The 21,129-nt window shown below is 41.0% G+C and overlaps 1 protein-coding gene across 3 annotated transcripts in view; it reads left to right on the top strand.

Annotated features, from left to right (window-relative positions):
• NUP93 (nucleoporin 93) overlaps window positions 1-21,129 on the top strand; it is a 110,913-nt gene that overhangs the window by 9,911 nt on the left and 79,873 nt on the right. For all 3 annotated transcript variants that reach the window (XM_080828033.1, XM_080828035.1, XM_080828034.1), the window contains one exon: window positions 8,884-9,076. In XM_080828033.1, the coding sequence (XP_080684159.1) occupies window positions 8,898-9,076 (179 nt within the window). In that variant the 5' untranslated portion in view covers window positions 8,884-8,897. The remainder of the gene's footprint in view (window positions 1-8,883; window positions 9,077-21,129) is intronic.

The following is a 21,129-nucleotide window of genomic DNA, read 5'->3' as shown; positions in this document are numbered from 1 at the left end:
CCCGGGAAGGGCTAGCCCCAGGGTCAGAGGCTGGTGTGGAGCAAAGTCAGGCTGCAGCGCACACTTCTTCCATTCCAGGCCCAGCTTCTTCTCTGCTATTGGATTGGACAGCCCACTGGACAGCTGAGAGTTTATCAGAAAGTTCCCTACATGGATACTTCATGTTTCTCTGTAATGCCAGGTTGCACCTCTGCTCGTTGGAGATGAAATACAAGAGGCATTTTATGTATCCGGAAAGCTGATACTTTGCCTTCCTTAACTGCAAACACTGAGTCATGCAGGCCAGTACTAGTACTGAATCACCCAGGTCTTTAATTTCTCTTCTGTCTAGGATATTTTAGTTCTTTGTTTTCTCCAGAAGTCTACCTTCTGAATAATGATTACATCCAACTCTCTTACTTAGTCTCACAGGACTAGAAAGAATTATCCACAACAGATTTTTTTTCTCCCTCCTTTTCCTAAAGGCGGCTGAAACAATAGTATCTATTTTGATGTAATTTTCTCTTTGGTTGTTGTTATAAATGACAGCTGACAGATACAGCAAAAAGTGGAGTGATACAGTCATCTAACCATAGTTTACATTTTCAGAAGAAGAGAGGAAAGCAGAATCAGTCTTAAGCTTTTGATACCTCGAGCGAGGCTTCCCTTACTTATCTTTGGGGTTGAATATCGAATACTTTTCTTGTGTTTTAATCCTATCAAGTCCAATTAATAAGGCTTGGGGGCAAGATTTCTACTCAAAATTCAGTGCTAAATTTCTTTTGAATCATACCTTTGCTGTGGAAATTTGGAGTTCTAATAAAAATCAGATTTGATAATGGGTAATAGACATTTAAAAATAGTACTGTCTTCCAGAAGTTCTTACTGAATGATATGAAGTTGTGCTTAAATAAGTTGTAATTTGGTATCAAATATTTCCTAGAAGATTTTTGAAGCAGAGATGTTTATAATTAAACGACAAAATGTTGCCAAATTGGCAACTTTGGAATAAAAGCTAAAAGAATGTTTTACAATGATATAAATCAGTAGAGTTTATAAAATCCTTTCTGTGTATCATCAACCCCTTGAAGTAGATAGGGATTATCATTTCCTTTTTATAGATGAGGAAATTGAGAGATTTGGATTTTATCCCAGGGGTAAATCGACCCACTTTCAGCTGGTAAGTGAACATGGTAGATTCAAACCAGGAGATTCAAAGTTCAGTCTTCTCCTGTTTGCCCATTCTGTTTAAAATATATGTGTATATATATCTGTTTGTGTGTGTGTATTTTATTTATCTTACTGTCACAATAAACCTTTTAAAAATAATTGTAAAAAGAATAACACTGTCGTATATTTTCAAGAAAGAGGTATGACTAGCCGAAGTTATTTCCTCTGACGTATATAAAAAATCCCCTCCCCTCTCTGACAGCATCCATGAAAATATAGCAGTGTTCTAAGTGCATTTTTTAGATTGCAGGATCTTTGTAGTTGAAAGAGGTATATTTGGGTGTGTAGTAAGATTAGAATTTCACAGTGAGTACTTACAAGTATTGCTCGAGTGTATTGAAATTCTGCAGGGAAAATAGTTGGTGTCATTTGCCCGTTCAGTGAACTGAGAGAGATTCCTTTAACACTGAAGGAAAGACAGAGGTCCTTGCTATTTCATCTCATCTCTTTGTTACCCCTTCGTATTCCTTGGGTAACTGTCCTGTTTGCATTGTGGGTTATGGATAAGGAAAAGGAAAAATGCACATGGGTTTGATATGTTGCTCTGCACTTGAAAAGGGCAGAGAGTTCCCTCTGGCATTCTGTGCATTAGGTCAAAAGAATATTTCCTGGATAGATTTCATTTCCGAAACAGATTTCTTTCCCCAAATATAGTCTTTAAATAAACAGCTTAAAGAGGGGAGGAGAATGACAATGGGCCTGTTGTGTTAATCTTTACACAGTGTTTTCACTGCTCAGGTCTAGTGAGGGTAGCTCTGCCAGGGGCACATAGCCAGTAAGCGCTGAACCAGGATTTACTGAACCAGGATAAGCACTGTACCAAGTCTAGCTCAGATACCGTAGGCAAAGCGGGAGTTGGCGTACTATAACCTGTAGGCCCGAGATGCTAACAACGGTTTTTACATCTTTAAATCATTGGGGAAGAAATTCAAAGAAGAATATTTTGTGGCAGGTGAAAATGATATGAAATTCATATGTGACTGGCCATGATTAAAATTTTATTAGAGCACAGCCATACTCATTTGTTTATGTGTTATCCAGTTTCAAGCACAATTATGCAGTTGCAACAGAGAATGGCCCCAAAAGCCTAAAATAATTTGCTGTCCAGCCCTTTACAGAAAAAACTTGCTGACCCTTGCCCGGGGATGCCAGTCTCAAAGGCTAGAAACTGGGAAAAGCTTGGTAGACAGGTCTAGGATAGATGACTATGAGGCTCTTTCGTACTTAACTTTGTTTTCTGTCAGCTCTGAGACACTGAGGGTGCTGATTTTTGGAAGTATATCCTGAAAGTCACATGGGCTTATTTCAAGAGAGCTAGTGCATTACAGCCATTTCTGTGATGTCCCAGTGGTCTTTAAAGCGCTCAGTGGTTCCCCAGCTTGGGAGCCCACAAAGCCCTGGGAAAGTGGGAAGACGTTCTACTTGTGGCTGATGCTTTAGAAGAAAAGACACTAATGAACTAATAATTAATACCAGAAAACAGATGTGTAGACATTTTAATACAATAAGCATGAATACTGTAAGAAACTAAGAATCAGACCATCTGCAAAATCCTGAAGGGGCCACTCTGAGAATACTGATGTAAAATGGTCTAGAAGTGTTGAGCAGTTTGAATATTTAATTATCCATTTGCAAGGGAAAAATACTCTTGGTGTGTTTCCTTCACTTTCAACACTATTCTGCTTTACCACTATAGAGCTTCACTTTTGACACCCGATGTGTGGGTTTTCCACACGTCAGGCAATTCTGAGATTTTCTGCACACCAGCTGGCTGTTATAGTTTAACTCACTTCTGACACTGTGTACCTGGAGACAGCATCAGATCCCACTGGCTAAGGGTTCAGTCCCACAAGACTGTGTAGCCCCCCACTCCCGCCCCTTTCAGAAGCCGGTCAGGAGGCCAGCTTGTTGCCTGTGCTTCTGAGCTACTGACTGTAGATGAGAGGTTCCCACAAGCCTCTCTTTTAGGTTGAATTAATTTGCTAAAGAGCCTCACAGAGCTCGGAGAAATATTTATACTTATGTTTACCAGTTTATTATAAAGAATATAGGTGAGCAGTCTGATAGATACAGAGGGCGGGGTCTGGAAGGTCCCTACGGAACTGGAGTGTGTGACCCAGCATGTGGTCACCAACCTGGAAGCTCATCAAATCTCATCATTAAAAAAGTTTTTGTAGAGCTTCATCTGTAGTCCCTTTTCCGTTCCCAGAGGTTGGTAGCTGGGGCTGAGAGCTCCAACCCTCTAATCATTTGGTCTTTCTGGTGACTGGTCCCATCTTGAGGCTATCCAGGCTCCTAGCCCACTCCACTCATCCCACTCGAAGTCACCTCATTAACATAAGCTCAAGTGTGCTCAAGGGGGCCTCCTTGTACAAAAGTACAAGGAGTACAAAAGACTCCTAACCTCAGGATAATCTAAGGGTTTTAGGAACTTTGTGCCAGGAACTAGGACAAAGACCAAATAAATTTTTTATTATACTACACTACTCTCTTCTGGCTTGATTAAATATTTAACATAGTTATATTGAGAATGTGAAAATCACCATATTTTTCATAATTAAGACATATTAATAGCAAGTGAACTGAAATTATTTGATGCATTTTTGCTCTGCCTTTTTGTCTAGTTCACTTCATCCTATATGCAATTTAGAGACCTTTTTCCCCCTCTCATTTAAGAATGTTTATGTGCCTAGAAGGGGCAGTTTTTGGACATTGAATGACAGGTGAGTGCTGGCGAATTTGAAGAAATGGAAGTCTGCTCAGCTCTTGATTTTAGCCGTAGGTAAAAGCAGTCTCTCTAAACCTTGTCGGCTTTAATTTTTTTCTCTGGTTAATTTTCTTAGCATCCTCTGCGTGTGGTGAAGAGATCTAGATTACGGAAACTTCGCACTAAGAACATTCCTTATTTCTAATATCATGGGGTGTCATGCTGTAGCCTCTGAAAAGCCATGGGTTATTATTTTTCATTTTGGGAGTAAGTTTTTTATTGAAGTGTGATACACATTCAGAAAAGTGCACAAATCCTGAGTCCATCTCAGTGAATTTTTTCACAGTGAACACACTGTTAAGCAGCACTCAGCTAAAAAAAACCCAGAAAATTACCAGCCTCTCAGAACTCTCCCTTCTGTCACACTGCCCCCTCCCCCCAAGAGTAACCAGTCTTGCTTTCTAACAGCAATGATACCTTTGCTTTCCTATTTAAAGCTTTTGTTTGCTGTGGTGTTTGAGGAGGCCTGTGGAGGCTCAGTAGGACTTCTGCTAAGTGGCATGGGAGAGGTTTGATGCCCAGGGCCTTAGTACCCTGTGGTGCTCTCTGAAGCACCTCTCAGTATTTCCGAAGGCCTCTTCAGTCAAGCTCAGTCATTGATGGCAGAGGAGCCCTGGTGCCGGCCTTTTCCCATCTAGCCCCAATCTTGCCGCATTGACTGTTCTACATTCCACTTCCTTGGGTCCTCCGTGTGGCTTCTTCCTGGCTTCCGCCTCCATAGCTCATCAAGGGTGCAGCTGGCATCATCTCTGCATGTGTCCTGGCCAGATTTTCCAACACAAAGCTCATTCCTCCCACCCCCAAGTTCTCTCTTGGACAAAGCTAGTGAGGTTGTTTTCATGATCAGCTTTTAGTTTCTTGAGTCAAAACTGATATTTGGTTGGTTTAACCCATATATTTTATGACTAAATTGATATTATTTTTATGGAGGGGGTAAGAATTGTCCTTAAGTTTATGAAATTAACCATAAATTTAAAAATTTTAATGAAGTGGGATGATGACTACATCAAAGTACAGTTTGGAAACTTTAATAACTTATAAATTAATTTCCACTGGGTGAGTTATATATAATGCAGGACAGATCCAGTTTTTTTCCCAAGTATTGTATTAAATATATAGCTCTTTTCTCTCAGACAGACATGGAACAAGCTTGTTTTCTTCTCTGAAGTTGTATAATGAAATTCTTTATGTACATGTATTTATTCTTTTGGTTTGGAATTCTGTTCACCTGAAAACTGCCGGGCAGGGGTGTGTGGGGGGTGGGTGTTGTCTGTTTTTTTCCCTCTAAAATACCATTGGTTTTTGTCTGGGTATTTAGAGGGAAAGTACTAGTCTGGACCAAGTGCGATCTGAATTCATGCCATTTATACTGTCACTGCCTTATGCTGTGCAGCCTCAGAAATGTTAAGTATCAGTTGGTAGTCGGAAGGGAATGTTTTTGCTCTGATCTTTGCTTGCCAGTGGATGCTGATTTGGCAGGAGAGTGCAGGAAGCCTTCAAGAAGAACAGACTATCCACAAATGGAAGAATAAAGCTCCTCCTATTCATTCAACAAATGAGCACCTACTGTGTGCCAGGCACTGTTCTAGAAGCTTGGGATACATCAGTGAACAAAACACACACACAAAATCCCTGTCCTTGTGCAGCTTACATTCTAGCAGGAATGACAGACAGTAAGGGAGATGAGGGAGTGCTAGGGGTGGTTGCAGATTGTACTCTAAAGTATTTTGTTCTAGGCTGGCATCAAAGGCAAGGTGACAGTTTAGCTGAAACAGAGAGACAGGGAATCAGTTAGGAGTGTATCTGGGAGAGGAGCATTCCAGATAGAGGAGAGAAAGCGTACAAATGCTCTAGAGCAGGAATGTGCCTCCCTTACCCACTGGTGGACTGGCTTGGAGGCCCCAGGGTGACTGGAGCCCAAGAAAGGAAAAGGAGACAGGGCTGGAGAGGAGTCTGGAAGGTAAGAGGAGGTAAGGCTGTTGTGTAGGGCTTCACTCTGTACAAGAGGTTTAAGCAGAGGAAGGATCCTTTGAAAGGTTCACATAGATTCTAGGAGGCAAGGGCTAAAGCCGGGAGGCCAGGGAAGAAGTGATAGTGACTTGAGTGGGTGGAGGTGGTGGGAAGAGGTAGATTCTGGGTACATTTTGCGAGTAGATTTGAAAGGCTTTGGTGGCCTGGATGAGGCTTTCAAGGATTTTGGCCCAAGCAGCTGAAGAGTGGCGGCTCCACGCCTAGAAGGCCAAGGAACAGGTTTTGTTGACAAACATTAGAGCTCAGGGGATGATGGCTCAGTCAATTAAGCGTCTGCCTTCTGCTCAGGTCATGATCCCAGGGTCCAGGGATTGAGGCCCCACGTTGGGCTTCCGGCTCCATGGCTCCCTGCTTCTCCCTCTGCCCTGGCTTCCCCTGCTTGTGCTCTCTCTGTGTCAAATAAATAACGTTTATTAATTATTATTATTATTTTTTAATAAATAAATCTTTAAAACATTTATTTACTGGACCATATTAAAGTAAATCATGACTTCTATTTTGCACTTATTATTTATATTCAGCTTCATCACTCTGTAAGTCTTTGTATGGGCAGATCATTTGAGAAGGTCATTTGAACATTTCCTTTGTCTGAATTTATCTGGAATGGATGCAAAATGTTAGATGTATTTTTCCTGTTTTTTTCTTTCTTTTTTAAACTTAGAAAGGTTTGTTTCATTCAGCTCTTTACTTGGGGGGGTTCTAAAATTTTCCTTATGAAAGAAAAAACAGTATTTCCTGCTCCTTGGCTCTGTTAGACAAATTATTTTGATCTTACAGTAAAAAGGGGTGGGGGAGAAGGGGGAGCATATTACTTTTCTTTCCCCTTTCTGGTGAGTAACCGTTGTTTCTGTTAGTAGAATGTTATTGGCTTCTGTTGGTTTCTGAGGAAAACCATTTCTCTATCAGACAGGAGCTGTTGTTTTAAAATACTCGTTTCTTTCTTCTGTTCAGGAGAATGTGTTCCTTGTTCTGCCAGCCCCATTTTCCTGTAGGTAAAGATGGCCATTTACAGCTCATTCTACTGGGTCAAAACAAAACAATGATTATCTAGAAACTTCAGGAAAAGAGTTAGTGTGTATATGACTTTTTGTCTATAAAGGTTAGAGAATACTGAAGTGTTTTTATGTTTACCCCCGCTTAGCTATTTTTGTTTTAACCTTGTGCCTTTACCTTTAAAGTTAATGTCTTTCAATGTCCATTTTAAAAAGTTCTCATTCTCCTGCTGTGGATTTATGGTGATAGCCATGCCCTTTTAACATTAACCTTTGCTTTATAGCTGGGATATAATTATGTATTATATCATGATTGTAACTACTATTGTAGAGCAGTGGTATTTCAGAGGTGCAGTGGAAGGCATGGGTTTAAAATGGAGAAAAGTATTATCAAGGAGAGCCGCTATTTAAAGAGTTGAACTGTTTTTCATAAATAGTAATTTTGTTGACCTTTTAACAATGTAAATTTTTTTTTAATGATGCTGATCCTGTTTATGTTCTGTTGATTTAAGTAGTGGTAGAGATAAAAACATACTCTTGGTCAAGAATCTTACACAAGGATGGTACAATATAAGATTCATAAATGTGTAATAACCTTTAAATAGCAACACTGTTCATAGGACTTTACTCTGTTGGAGAAACAGGTGGTCTTGTTAATATTTATGGTCTAGAAGCCAGCTGCTATTTGTATTAGTATAATTATTAGTAGCAACGACATTTTTTTCTCTTTTTTAGAGAGGGGTAAGGGAGGGGCAGCAGGAGAGGGAGAGAGAGAATCTTACGCAGGCTCCATGTCCACCATGGAGCCAGATGAGGGGCTTGATCTCACAACCCTGAGATCATGGCATGAGCCAAAATCAAGAGTCAGATGCTTAATGGACCGAACCACCCAGGCACCCCAGCAAGGGCATTTCTAAAAGTAGTAGATATAGTAACAATTAAAGTCTGTAATGTCCTGAATGTCATCCATAACTAGCAGATGTAGATCTCTGCTCTCAGTAACCTTGTAAGCTAAAGAATGTGTGAATGGAGACTCGAACATGAATTTTAAAAGACTTATATAGTGCGGGAGCAGGTGTGTAAGAAGAACAGGATTAGTCAGGAGACCTGTGTTCCTGTGTCCGTCCAGCCACATTGCCACCGAGATTACCCTGGGCACTTGACAGCTCTGTGGATGGGAGTGGCTTCTCCTGTCCACTCAGGAGCCTCATAGAGTTGTTGAGAATCATACGAGATTAGGGCCTTGTAAATTGTCCCACCCTCTGGATGGTGGGGTCTGTCTGTCTTTCTTTCTTTCTTTCTTTCTTTCTTTTTTTTTTTTAAAGATTTTATTTATTTGTTAGGCAGAGAGGGGGGGGGGGAAGCAGGCTCCCCGCTGAGCAGAGAGCCCGATGCAGGGCTTGATCCTAGGACCCTGAGACCATGACCTGAGCCAAAGGCAGAGGCTCACCCCACTGAGCCACCCAGGCGTCCCTGGTGGGGTCTTTCTAAGAAAGGTGGAAGAAGAGGAGGTGCAGGGTGGTAGTTCTTTAGGCTCCCAGAGGTCACCACCGTGGCTTCCATTTCCTAGTCAGCTTTGAGTCTATGGAAGGAGGCAGGAATTCTGGTCTGTAGCTTAGTATCTTTGTATTTGTTCTGGTGGCAGAAATCAATCTTGGGGTTGTCAATATGCACAGAAATGATCTGTTTCTTCACAGTCTGACTCATTTTCTGTCAGGCCTGTTCTTGGGCTCTGTTCAGGAACAAATCCTGCTTGTTGATGAGCTGTCTCCTTGTCTGTTTACAAAAATTCCTCGTGTTCCATTTAGCTTATAACAGACTCGGGCAGCATTCGAAGCCTGTCCACCCCTTGATTTAGGTCTCTTCTTTTCCTCCCCCATCTAGGATCTGTAACTCCAATGGATACTGAGGGGTTTGGTGAGCTCCTTCAGCAAGCTGAACAGCTTGCTGCCGAGACTGAGGGCATCTCAGAGCTTCCCCATGTGGAACGGAACCTACAGGAGATCCAGCAGGCAGGCGAGCGCCTGCGTTCCCGTACCCTCACACGCACGTCCCAGGAGACAGCAGATGTCAAGGCGTGAGTACTGGTGGGGAGGCAGTGCTGCTGCTGGGTGGCTCAGGGGCAGGATCCGATTCTTCTTTTCCTCCCTTGATTAAGATGCAGTCTGTGAATGACAGACACAAGCCTGATTCTTGGGAATTCAGGAAGGTTTTTATAAGAAGGTCAGCAGCCTTGCTCTGTCTCCCTGCCCCCAGGTTTTCCAGCTTGTCTGCCTCACCAAGCTCTGAGCCCACATCACAGGCAGAGATGATCAGGATGGGAAAGGATGAAGAGCTTTGTCACACAGAAACCCATTACAGTAGTTCCTGATTGAGTTTGCTGACCATTGGGTCATAAATGGCTCCTTTTACTGTTAGTAAGTGTGGTTTACACAGATAAGTGTTAGCTTCAAAGCCAGGGAGCACTCAGAGATTAGCATACTTTTCAAGTGCACTCGGAAGAAATTGACGAGCAGTCAGTGATGAAGAGCCATCCAAGTGAGGGGTGATTCTGTCTGGTCATTATTAGCAACCCCCAAAGCTGCTTCTACAAGACCTTGGACACATAGTGCCTCCCAGGTGACCATGGAACGGGAGAGTGGGCAGCCCCAAGAGTGCAGCTGAAGAAAAGTGGTGGCGGCTGGCTGTCTGGCCAGCCAGTGGTGTCTGCTGTCATATGGTATCAATAGTGGGCTCTTGATTTCACAGTTATGTGTTGGGGGCCCCACTAGCCAGTCCTGGGCCATCTCTGGGGCTACATCCATGAATTAGACATGGTTTTTGCCTCAAGGAGTTTGTAATTTGGGGAGACAGAAACAAAAAACCTTGCTGCTTTCCATAAGAAATGTGATTTACTGATGACTACTGTGTGTCAGAAACTTGGCTAGACTTCAGAGTTTGCTTGATCCTCACAACGAATATTAGGACTGTTGTCCCCTGATTACAGTTGAACAGCTAAGGCTCAGAGAGGGCAGGTAACTGTCAGATCGCATAGCTGGTGAGTGTTGAGCCAGGACTCAAACCTAGGGAGGCTGGCTCCAGAGCACATGCTCTTTTAGCCCCGACGGAAGGGCTGGGGGAGGGTGGAAGGGTACTGGTACTTGTGACCTCAGTGGGTCTGGAAAATCACTGAGATCCTATGTGGGAGATGTGGGAAATTGTCAGTTGTCTGCTTCGTCTTCATTGCTTGAACTTGAGAAAGACCTAAGTGCTGATGTTTCCACGGGGATGTTATTTTGGGTATGTAATAAATGTCACAAGAGTGAGCATAAAGGCTACATTCTTTTCCCAACTAATCTTGAAGGCTGAATGCTTTGGCTGCTTCGCTGAGTTAGTAAGGATGTTGTGGGAATTCTTCTGTAGGTCTCCCCAGAATTTTATTTTTTAAGATACTAGTTAGTTTTGGTTCCATTGGTGTTGGCAAAGACAAATCAGAGGAACCCTGAGAGGGTTTTTTTTTTTTTTTTAATAAAATCCAGCCAGTTGCCGCTATTCACCAACACCCCCACCAGCCTTTAGACATCTCTGCTTACTTGTCCTCCTGCAGGCTCCTTTCTTTTGCTCCTGACTGCCTGCAGTTACCCTTAGTCTTGAGCATGCTGGCTCTGTGCTTGTGTGCAAGGATGCTGCCGGAGCAAGAGGACCGTGATGCCAGCTGAGTTGCTATAGTTATAATTTAATTGCATCAGCTTTACAGCCTATTAAGAGCAAAAAGGGAAAATGTTTTCTTGGTAACAATTATCAGTCATGCTCTCTTTCTTGTAAATTTCCATTCTTCCTCATTTCTTTCTACCTTAAATTCATTATTTTAGGGAGGAAGAAGTTGGAACATTGAAAGAATGGGTATAGGGTGGGGCAGGTGCTTAAAAAGAAACCAAAGGGCTGATGACTGTATTTTTCCACCTTGATAGGCAGACATAAAGTGTGATGTGAATATTTTAGTACAGGGTGAAGGCAGAAGAGCGAACTGAGTAGGAAAAAAAAATTTACATGAAATAAATTTTGGAAGAAAATGTGTCTTTAAGATTTTAGTTAAGATTAGATCGTAGATTTAAGATTGAATTGTTCTGTGCTGAATTCATTTGTTTAAATATACTTTTTGGATTTTTCATTTTGAGGAACAGATTTGAAAGCTTTTTTGCATGTGTGTTTGATATTTTTAAATTGTTAAATTTCTTCACACATAAAGAAGACTATGCATAACATATATAAAGGTGTAAATCAGGGGTTGTCAGCCTATGATCCATGAGCCAGATCCAGCCCGCTGCCTGTTAAAGTCTTATTGGAACATGGCCACACTTATTTATGTATTGTCTGTGCTGCTTTTGTGCTACAATAGCGGAGTTGAGTAGTTATGACAGAGACCGTATGGCCTGCAGAGCTGAAATATTTACTGTCTGCCTTTTACAGGATAAGTTTGCTGACTCCTGGTGTAAATAATAATAAAATGAATTGCATGTTGCCCAGTGAAGACATGGAATGTCATCAGCAGCTGTGAAGCCCTCCCTGGGTACCCATTTTCAATTGCATCCCCTTTTTTTCCCATCAGAGATGCCTCATTGGATTTTTCCAGTCAGACTCAGAAGCCAGACATCTTAGAGTTGTACAAAGAGAAAGCCAGCAATCACTCTCTTTTCTTAACTTTATCCCCCAAGGTAACCAGTGTTACTGATTTGCTGCTTCTTTCACACTTTTCTCCATGTTCATGCGAAGCACATATGAACATTTATTTGCCCAAAGTTTTACAGTCAATTTACTACTTTACTTGTGGTAATACTACTAAGCAACCTTTTTGAGCACTTGCTCTTTGGCAGGCACTGTGCCAAACACTTTACATGCATTATATAATTTCTTCTTAAAATAACCCTGTGAAATAAGTGTTATTATCTCTGTTTTATAATTGAGAAACGTCACATAGCAAATGGCCGAGCCAGAATTCAAATCCAGCTTGCTCAGTAAGAATCTCCCCCATTTGTATGGCACTTTTCAGTTCCCCAAAAATTGTCACAGACGTTCTCCTGACTGGTCTTCACAAGCCTGAGAGGTGAGTGAGGCGGGGATTTTTCTCCAGACTTAACAGAGGAGGACAATGAATCTTGGAAAACTGATGCATCTAAGATTTTCAGGCAGTAAGAGGCAGGTGAGACTTGAACCCAGGCCTCCTGACTTTATTTCTGCTCCCTGTGTGTACTGATGGCACCTTTTGTCCTACTTTCCTGGGACTAGAGTGTTTGACTTCAGCCTTGACTCCACCTTTTTGCTCAGGGAGGCTGCATGGTTTATGGAAATTAAGGCAGGTAGAAGGCAAGGAACCTTTAGATTTTTCTACCCTTGGAAGCTAGAAGTTTCTGGTTTAGCCTTTATTTATAAAGCCTTCCTCTTACCCTAAATTCCCTGCCCTTTTTCCTCAGTTCTCCATCTACCTCTTCCCATCAAAGCTTCTGCCTGTTCACTGGACACTTCCTGCAGGCACCACCTACTCGGATGACTTTTGTCTTCTGAATACTCTAATAGCTAGTTTTTTAAGTGTCAAGGCTCTCAACCCTGGTGCACTTTAAAATTGCCTGGGCACTGGGTGCATTCCCACATATCACTGGCGGGGATATGGCACCTGTCGGACACAAATGGGCAGTATCAGGCGGATTTACCCTTAACCCAGCAATACCTTTTCCAGGGATCTACCCCAGAGACGCACTGGCAAAAGTATGGAAGATGTGTGTGCAATGGTAGTCATTGTGGCATTATTTGTAAATAGCAAAAATTGAAAACTCAAACATCTGTCAGTAGGGGACTGGTTGAATAGATGTGGTACATCTCGGTAGTGGAGTATTTTTCAGTAATACAAAAGAATGAGAATATACAGTACCATAAATTGACTCCAGGACATATTGTGAAGTAAAATAAAAAATAAAAGGTAGAGAAAAAGTGTGCAGTTTTCTTAGAGAATTTTAAAAAGCAGGTAAAAGACATACAGTGTTCATGAATCAGAAGACTTAATATTATTAAGATATTAGTATGCCCAAATTGATCTGCAGATTCAGTGGAATCCTTATCAAAATTCCAGCTGGCTTTTTTTTGCAGAAATTAACAAGGAGATCCTAAAATCTACGTGTAAATAAAAAGACACCTGGAGTTGCCAAAACAGTCTTAAAAGGCAGAAGAAATTTGGGAGGCTCACACTTCCAATTTCCCAACTTTAAACAAAGCTACCATAGTCGAGACTGTATGGCACTGGCATAAAGATAGACAATTGAATAGAATTAGGAGTCCAGAAATAAATCCATGCATTTGAGATCAGCTGATTTTCAGCAAGTGCCAAGAACATTCAGTGTTTTTTCAACAAATAATGCTGGGCAACTGGATATCTGTATGCAAAAGAAAGAAGTTGGACACCTTAACTGTAAATGTAACACAGACCTAAATGTAAGAGCCCAAACTTTAAAACTTCTTGGAAGAAAACATGGGTATAAATCTTTCTGACCTGAAGTTAGGCAGAACCTTATTAGATAGGAACTGAAAGTACAAGTGACAGAATAAAAAATAGACAAATTGAACTTCATCAAAATTAAAAACTTTTGTACTTCAAAGGACACTATTAAGAAAGTGAGAAAATAGGGATGCCTAGGTAGCTCAGTCGGTTAAGCAGCTGCCTTCGGTTCGGGTCATGATTCCACTGTCTTGAGATCGAGTCCTGCGTTGGACTCCTTGCTCAGCGCGGGGGCCTGCTTCTCCCACTGCCTGCCGCTCCCTTGGCTTGTGTGCATGTGCGCGCTCTCTCTCTGACAAATAAATAAAATATTTTTTTAAAAAAAGGAAAGTGAAAAAAAAAGGAAAGTGAGAAAGTAGCCCACACATTGGGAGAAAATATTTGCAAATTACTTATCTGGTAAGGGACTTGTATCCAGAATATGTGGAAAAACTTATAACACAATAAAAAACACAGTCCAGTTTAAAAATGAGCAAGATCTGCATGGCTATTTCTTCGAAGATGATGTACGCACAGTCAGCAGGCAAATTATGAGAAGCTCAACGCCACCGGCCATCAGGGAAACGTGAATCAAAACCACCTTGTCATACCACTTCACATACACACTAGGATGGCTGTAGTTCAAAGACAGAGCAGACCCTAGCAGTGTTGAGGATGTGGAAAAAATTGAGGCTGTCATATACTTTTGGTGGGATGTAAAGTCTTGCAGCCACTTTGGGAAACAGTCCAGCAGTTCCTCAAAAGGCTAAACAGTGTGACCATATGACTCAGCAACTCCCCTCCTAGGGAATACCCAAGAGAGATGAAAACCGTTGTCCATATAAAAATTTGTTCATAGCAGCATTATTGGTAAGTCAAAAAGTGAAAACAACCCAAATGTCTGTCAGTTGATCAATTGATAAATAAAATGTGGCATATCCGTGAAATGGAGTACTACTTGGCATAAAAAGAATGAGTTGTTATTACACGCATGTCAATACATGCAACATGGATGAACTCTGAAAACATGAGAAATGAAAGAAGCTGGTCACAAAAGACAACATATTGTCGAGCTCCATTTATGTGCAATATCTTAAATAGGCAAATTCATGGGGATGGAAAGTAGATTAGTGGTTTCCTGGAGGGGGTGGGTGGGTTGAGGGTCATGGGGAGCAGCTGCTGATAGGTCAGGGGTTTCTTTGTGGGGTGAGGAAAGTGTTAAAAAAGTCAATTTTAACGATGGTTGCACAACTCTGAATCTACTGAAAACCACTAAATAAGTCAGTTAAATGGGCAATTGTATAGTATGTGAACTGTATCTCAATAAAGCTGTTTCAAAAAAGTAGATGATAAAAATGTATATACAGATCTACTGAGAAAAAAGGAAGGTGTTTTAAAAGTACCTGAGACTTGCATTAATCAGGTATAGTAAGACATGCAGACAAGAAAATGACTGTCATGAAGAGAGAGTTTCTATCCACAGTTGTCTAGAAGTGAGGCAGGGCACATCATGGGTCAGCACTGGGGTCAGTCACGATGCAGTGAGAGCAAGGAGAAAATGTGGGCCAAAGCCTGTATTATGCTTTCTGTGGGAAAGTGAGGCAAGGCAGGGTCAACAAGCTTAGGACTGGCTAGTTTGAGTAACTTCAGTGGGCTCTGGGGTATAGTTGTCTCTGATTGTCTGGTACCTAGCCATGGGGTGAAAGAAAAGTGGCCCAGGAAAGGTGGTGGTTGGGGTATGGTCTCTGGACTCATTAGTTTGCATTTGAAATTTGTACTCACTGGCCTCTCAGAATTAGCTAACCTTGGGAGGGGGCAGCCCTTCCAATGTCAGCAAGGCCCAGTTGTCAAAGCATCAGATACAGAAAATAAAAAGGCTTTTTTTTTTTTTTTTTTTTAATTACCAAGAATATATTTTGAGGGGCGCCTAGATGGCTTAGTCGGTTAAGCATCTGCCTTCGCCTCAGGCATGATCTCAGGGTCCTGGGATCAAGTTTCTGCATCAGGCTCTGTGCTCAATGGGGAGTCAGCTTCTCCCTCTGCCTGCCATTCCCCCTGCTTGTGCGCTCTCTCTCTCTCTGACAAATAAGTATAATCTTAAAAAAAAAAAAATCTTAAAAAAAATATATATATATACTTTTTTTTAAAGAAGTTTTTAAGATTTTACTTATTTGTCACTTAAGAAGTGAAATAAATGCTTATGAAGCAGTCAGGGTACCTCAGTTCTATAGAGGTATTCTTTCCAAAAACAAGCCAATTTGTGGCTTAGTTTTTCTTCAGAATATTGTTTTACTTCTCTTGAATTCATGAGTTTTTAGTGCCTGTATCTCATGTTCCATGGGATGGCTAGATTTTGAATTTTTTTTTTGAATTTTTTTTTTTTTTTAATTTGACAGAGCGATCACAAGTAGGCAGAGAGGCAGACAGAGAGAGGGAAGGAAGCAGGCTCCCTGCTGAGCAGAGAGCCCAATGTGGGGCTCGATCCTAGGACCCTGAGATCATGACCTGAGCCGAAGGCAGAGGCTTAACCCACTGAGCCACCCAGGCGCCCCTAGATTTTGAATATTAACACTCAGTTTCAACAATTACCGATCAGGGACAGTTTTTCTTTCTATCCCCCATCTAATGATTTTTTAAGCAAGTCCCAGCCAATACAGTGTTTCATCCACAGATACTTCCAAGTGAATCTCTAAAAATGAATTCCTTTATTTTTAAACATAACTATAATTCTCTATCTAAAATATAAGTAAATATAATACTTTAATATCAAATTTTTAGTCCGTTCAAATATCTCATATGTTAAATGTTTACCAATTTGTTTGACTCAGAATCCAAATATGCCCTATGTATCTATTGTGACCCCTTGATAAATCTCTTAAATTTCTTTTGTTCTAAGTGCTCACTTATCTTTTCCCTTGGAGCTGTTTTGTAATGAAGGACTGAACTCATTTGTCCTTGTATAGTTTCCCACAGTCTGGCTTTGCATACTCTCACCTAGTAGCTTCGTTTTCCCTATAAATCCTGTTAATTTCACAGTTATTTCTAGTAAGTGGATTCATAGGACTTTTTCTTTTCTTAAATAATTTCATTATTTAAAGTGTTTAACAGACAAGAAGAGACAAAAGTTTACTGAAACTCTACATACCCATCACCCAGTTTTAATAATTACTAAATCATGACCCTGTTTGTTTCATCTGTAATCCCACTCAGATTTAGAAACAGATTTTAGACATCAAATCTCTCTCTCTCTCTCTCTCTTTTTTTTTTTTTTGACGGAGAGAGACACAGTGAGAGAGGGAACACGAGCAGGGGGAGTGGGAGAGGGAGAAGCAGGCTTACCGCTGTGCAGGGAGCCTGATGCGAGGTTTGATCCCAGGACCCTGGGATCATTACCGGAGCCGAAGGCAGGTGCTTAATGACTGAGCCCCCCAGGTGCCCCTCAAATATATCTCTTAAGTTATGACTCCAATAATAAAATCACAGCACCATAATTACAACTAAAAATTTTAAATTTGTTAATATAAAATAATTTAGTCACTGCTCACAATGCAATTGCTTTAGTAATTATTTTCAAGATTGTTCATTTGAATTCAGATTCAGAGGTTCATGAAATGTAAATCTTTGTTGGGTGTTAAGAATTTTGAGTTTTGGGGCACCTGGGTGGCTTAGTGGGTTAAGCCTCTGCCTTCGGCTCAGGTCATGATCCTAGGGTCCTGGGATGGAGCCCTGTGTAGGGCTCTCTGCTCAGCAGGGAGCCTGCTTCCTCCCCCCTCTCTGCCTGTCTCTCTGCCTGCTTGTGATCTCTCTGTCAAATAAATAAATAAAATATTTTTTTAAAAGAATTTTGAGTTTTAAAGTTAATCTTTTAAATTGATGCAAAATACTCACATGAGTCTATGGTCAAATATATAAAACAAGGTACTGTATATACAGAGGTTCTACCTTTTGTCCATTAGTTTCCATTCTACATTTTTCCTGCTTTCAGAAAAAAAAAATTGTTTTTTCCAGTTTTTTTTGTTTGGTTCTTTTTTCTTCTTTCACATAAACTCTGTCAATCTGCCCCTCCCCCGTGCTGGTACTGTGGACTTTTCCCCATCCTAGTACCTTTCCCGAGAAGTCACTCAGACTGGTCTTCCTCCTTGCTTTTTTCCCTCCTTTCTTAAGAAGGCATGATTTATACAGAAGGTAAACAAACAAAAGGTTAAGTAACCTTAAATAAGGTGGAGAAGACAGGGACTTTTTTTTGACTTTGGAATTGTGTAAATATTTTACATTATTATAAAACAAACTCTAATTTCAAAAAAGGAATTCCTAAAAAATGAAAATAAGTGTTTAATCCAGTTGGTGACATAACCACACAGAGAGGAACAGTTCCAAGTGGTATCTTAATCTGTAATAAGTTATCATGTTGGGGGTGTTGTTACTGCTGTTTTGAGATTGTTGTGTGTATAGTGTAGGATAAAGCAAATAAGTCGTTATAGATACTGAATCTAGGACTTGTGGTGTGGGAGAAAGGAGATGCAGAAAGAAAATCTGTGAGGTTAACCCAAGACTTTGTTTCATTTATTTATTTATTTATTTATTTATTTATTTTAAAGATTTTATTTATTTATTTGACAGACAGAGATTAGAAGTAGGCAGAGGCAGGGAGAGAGGGAGGAAGGGAAGCAGGCTCCCTGCCGAGCAGAGAGCCCGATGCGGGCCTCGATCCCAGGACCCTGGGATCATGACCTGAGCCGAAGGCAGAGGCTTTAACCCACTGAGCCACCCAGGCGCCCCAAGACTTTGTTTTAAATTTTGAATTGGGATTATTAGTATAAACTCACCATGTAATTTATCTTAAGAACACTGAAGCAAAAGTAAAAACTTCATTTCTAGCTCTACTTAGAAGAAAGCTTAGAAACAGTGTAGCACTGAGCAGTCCTAGTACCCACATAGTTGCCTCTAAAATCCATCTTTTTTTTTAATTTTTAATTTTTTAAATTTCTTTTCAGTGTACCAGAATTCATTGTTTATGCACCACACCCAGTGCTCCATGCAATACATGCCCTCCATAATACCCACCACCAGGCTCACCTAACCTCCCACCCCCAACCCCTTCAAAACCCTCAGATTGTTTTTCAGAGTCCATAGTCTCTCATGGTTTGTCTCCCTCTCCAGTTTCCCCCAACTCCCTTCTCCTCTCCATCTCCTCACATCCTCCATGTTATTTCTTATGCTCCACAAATAAGTGAAACCATATGATAATTGACTCTCTCTGCTTGACTTATTTCACTCAGCATAGTCTCTTCCAGTCCCATCCATGTTGATACAAAAGTTGGGTATTCATCCTTTCTGATGGAGGCATAATACTCCATAGTGTATATGGACCACATCTTGCTTATCCATTCGTCCGTTGAAGGGCATCTTGATTCTTTACATAGTTTGGCGATCGTGGCCATTGCTGCTATGAACATTGGGGTACAGATGGCCCTTCTTTTCACTACATCTGTATCTTTGGGGTAAATACCCAGCAGTGCAATTGCAGGGTCCTAGGGTAGCTCTGTTTTTAATTTCTTTTTTTTTTTTTTTTTTTAAGATTTTATTTATTTATTTGTCAGAGAGAGTGAGCACAGGCAGACAGAGAGGCAGGCAGAGGCAGAGGGAGAAGCAGGCTCCCCGCTGAGCAAGGAGCCCGATGCGGGACTCGATCCCAGGATCCTGGGATCATGACCCGAGCCGAAGGCAGCTGCTTAACCAACTGAGCCACCCAGGCGTCCCTCTATTTTTAATTTCTTAAGGAATCTCCACACTGTTTTCCACAGTGGCTGCACCAACTTGCATTCCCACCAACAGTGTAAGAGGGTTCCCCATTCTCCACATCCTCTCCAAAACACGTTGTTTACTGTCTTGTTAATTTTGGCCATTCTAACTGGTGTAAGGTGGTATCTCAATGTGGTTTTGATTTGATCTCCCTGATAGCTAGTGATGATGAACATTTTTTCATGTGTCTGATAGCCATTTGTATGTCTTCATTGGAGAAGTGTCTGGTCATGTCTTCTGCCCTAAAATCCATTCTTTTAATAAAACAGCAGGGGCTCTTTGAAGTGTTGGTTGACTCCAGGTCTGTATGAGATGAACATGAAACATCTTATCATACCAGATAGGGAAGTTACTAAGGTCTACTTGAGTTACGTCAAAAGAATTCGAAACCATCCTCAAAAGGTTTCTACTGGTGGAGGTGTTCATAAGGATACCAAAAAGAAACTCACCAGTCACTTTGAGGATGTTGGAGAACCATCTCATTATTCAGAATAACCACATAATGGATGAAGAGTTTTTCTGAAAGGAAATATTCTAGCTAATAAAAATAGAATGCCTGGGGTGCCTGGGTGGCTCAGTTGGTTAAGTATCTGACTCTTGGTTTCAGCTCAGTTCATGATCTCTGGATTGTCAGGTCAGCCTCTGCACTCAGTAGGGAGTCTGTTGGAAATTCTCACCCCTCCCCTAATGTGTGCGTGCACAAGCACACTCTTTCTCTTTCTCTCTCTCTCTCAAATAAATAAATCTTAAAAAGAAAAAAAAGGGCACCACCATTTTGCAACCTCTAAGGAATTAGTGACTCTAAGCAGTGATCATCAGTATCTGTTAACATTCCAAAAGAAATAACCAGACATTACAGACTTCTTGTCTCAAGTAATCTTTATTCTCAAGTAATCTAACCAAATATAATGACACCTGAATCTGATCAAACCTTTAGAGCTTACTTTCAATTGATAGGAAGTACAGAGGCTGGAGGAAAATGTCAAATGACATCTCGAGGTTGCAGTCAATAAAACCTGTTATGGGGGCGCCTGGGTGGCTCAGTGGTTTAAGCCGCTGCCTTCGGCTCAGGTCATGATCTCAGGGTCCTGGGATCGAGTCCCACATCGGGCTCTCTGCTTGGCAGGGAGCCTGCTTCCCTCTCTCACTCTCTCTGCCTGCCTCTCTGCCTGCTTGTGATCTCTCTCTCTCTGTCAAATAAAATAAATAAAATCTTAAAAAAAAAAAATTTAAAAAAAAAATAAAAATAAAAAAACCTGTTATGTGGGAAACTGTATCCTTCCTACTTTTAGCGTAGGTCATAGATCAATTGGAGAAGCATCAACTGTGAGCTTTTTAGAAATGGAGAATCTCAGGCTCCATCCCAGACCTACTGAATCAGAATCTGCATTTTAATATGCTTCTCAGGTGATTCACATGTACAGTTCAAGTTTAGGTAGTACTGCTCTACAGGACATATAATCCAGAGTCCCTGATAAATTGTAAGGGGAAAAAAATGAGATGAAGGTGCACCCTGTAGATTAAAAAGGATTTAGGAGGCATATCATTCACAAGTAGAGATCTTATTTGTATCCCATTCAGAAAAAAACAAAATTTAAATTCTTAAATAATTGGGGGATTCTCTGGAATCTGCTTCAAAATAATCTGGGTGGTGGAAAGAGGAAAAGAGGTAGGGATATAGGTGAAACAGGGTTGACTATGACATGTTAATTGTTGAAGCTGGGTAATGGGTACAAGGAGGTTTACTATGTAATTTTGTATTTAGAATTGTTTTTCTATAAGGGTTTAATAAGGAGGGCCCACTAAAATGACTATGATCAAAA

Source organism: Martes martes, assembly GCF_963455335.1.
Source record: "Martes martes genome assembly, chromosome: 17".
Classification (NCBI taxonomy): Eukaryota; Metazoa; Chordata; class Mammalia; order Carnivora; family Mustelidae; genus Martes; species Martes martes.
This window is presented reverse-complemented; position numbering and strand designations above follow the sequence as displayed.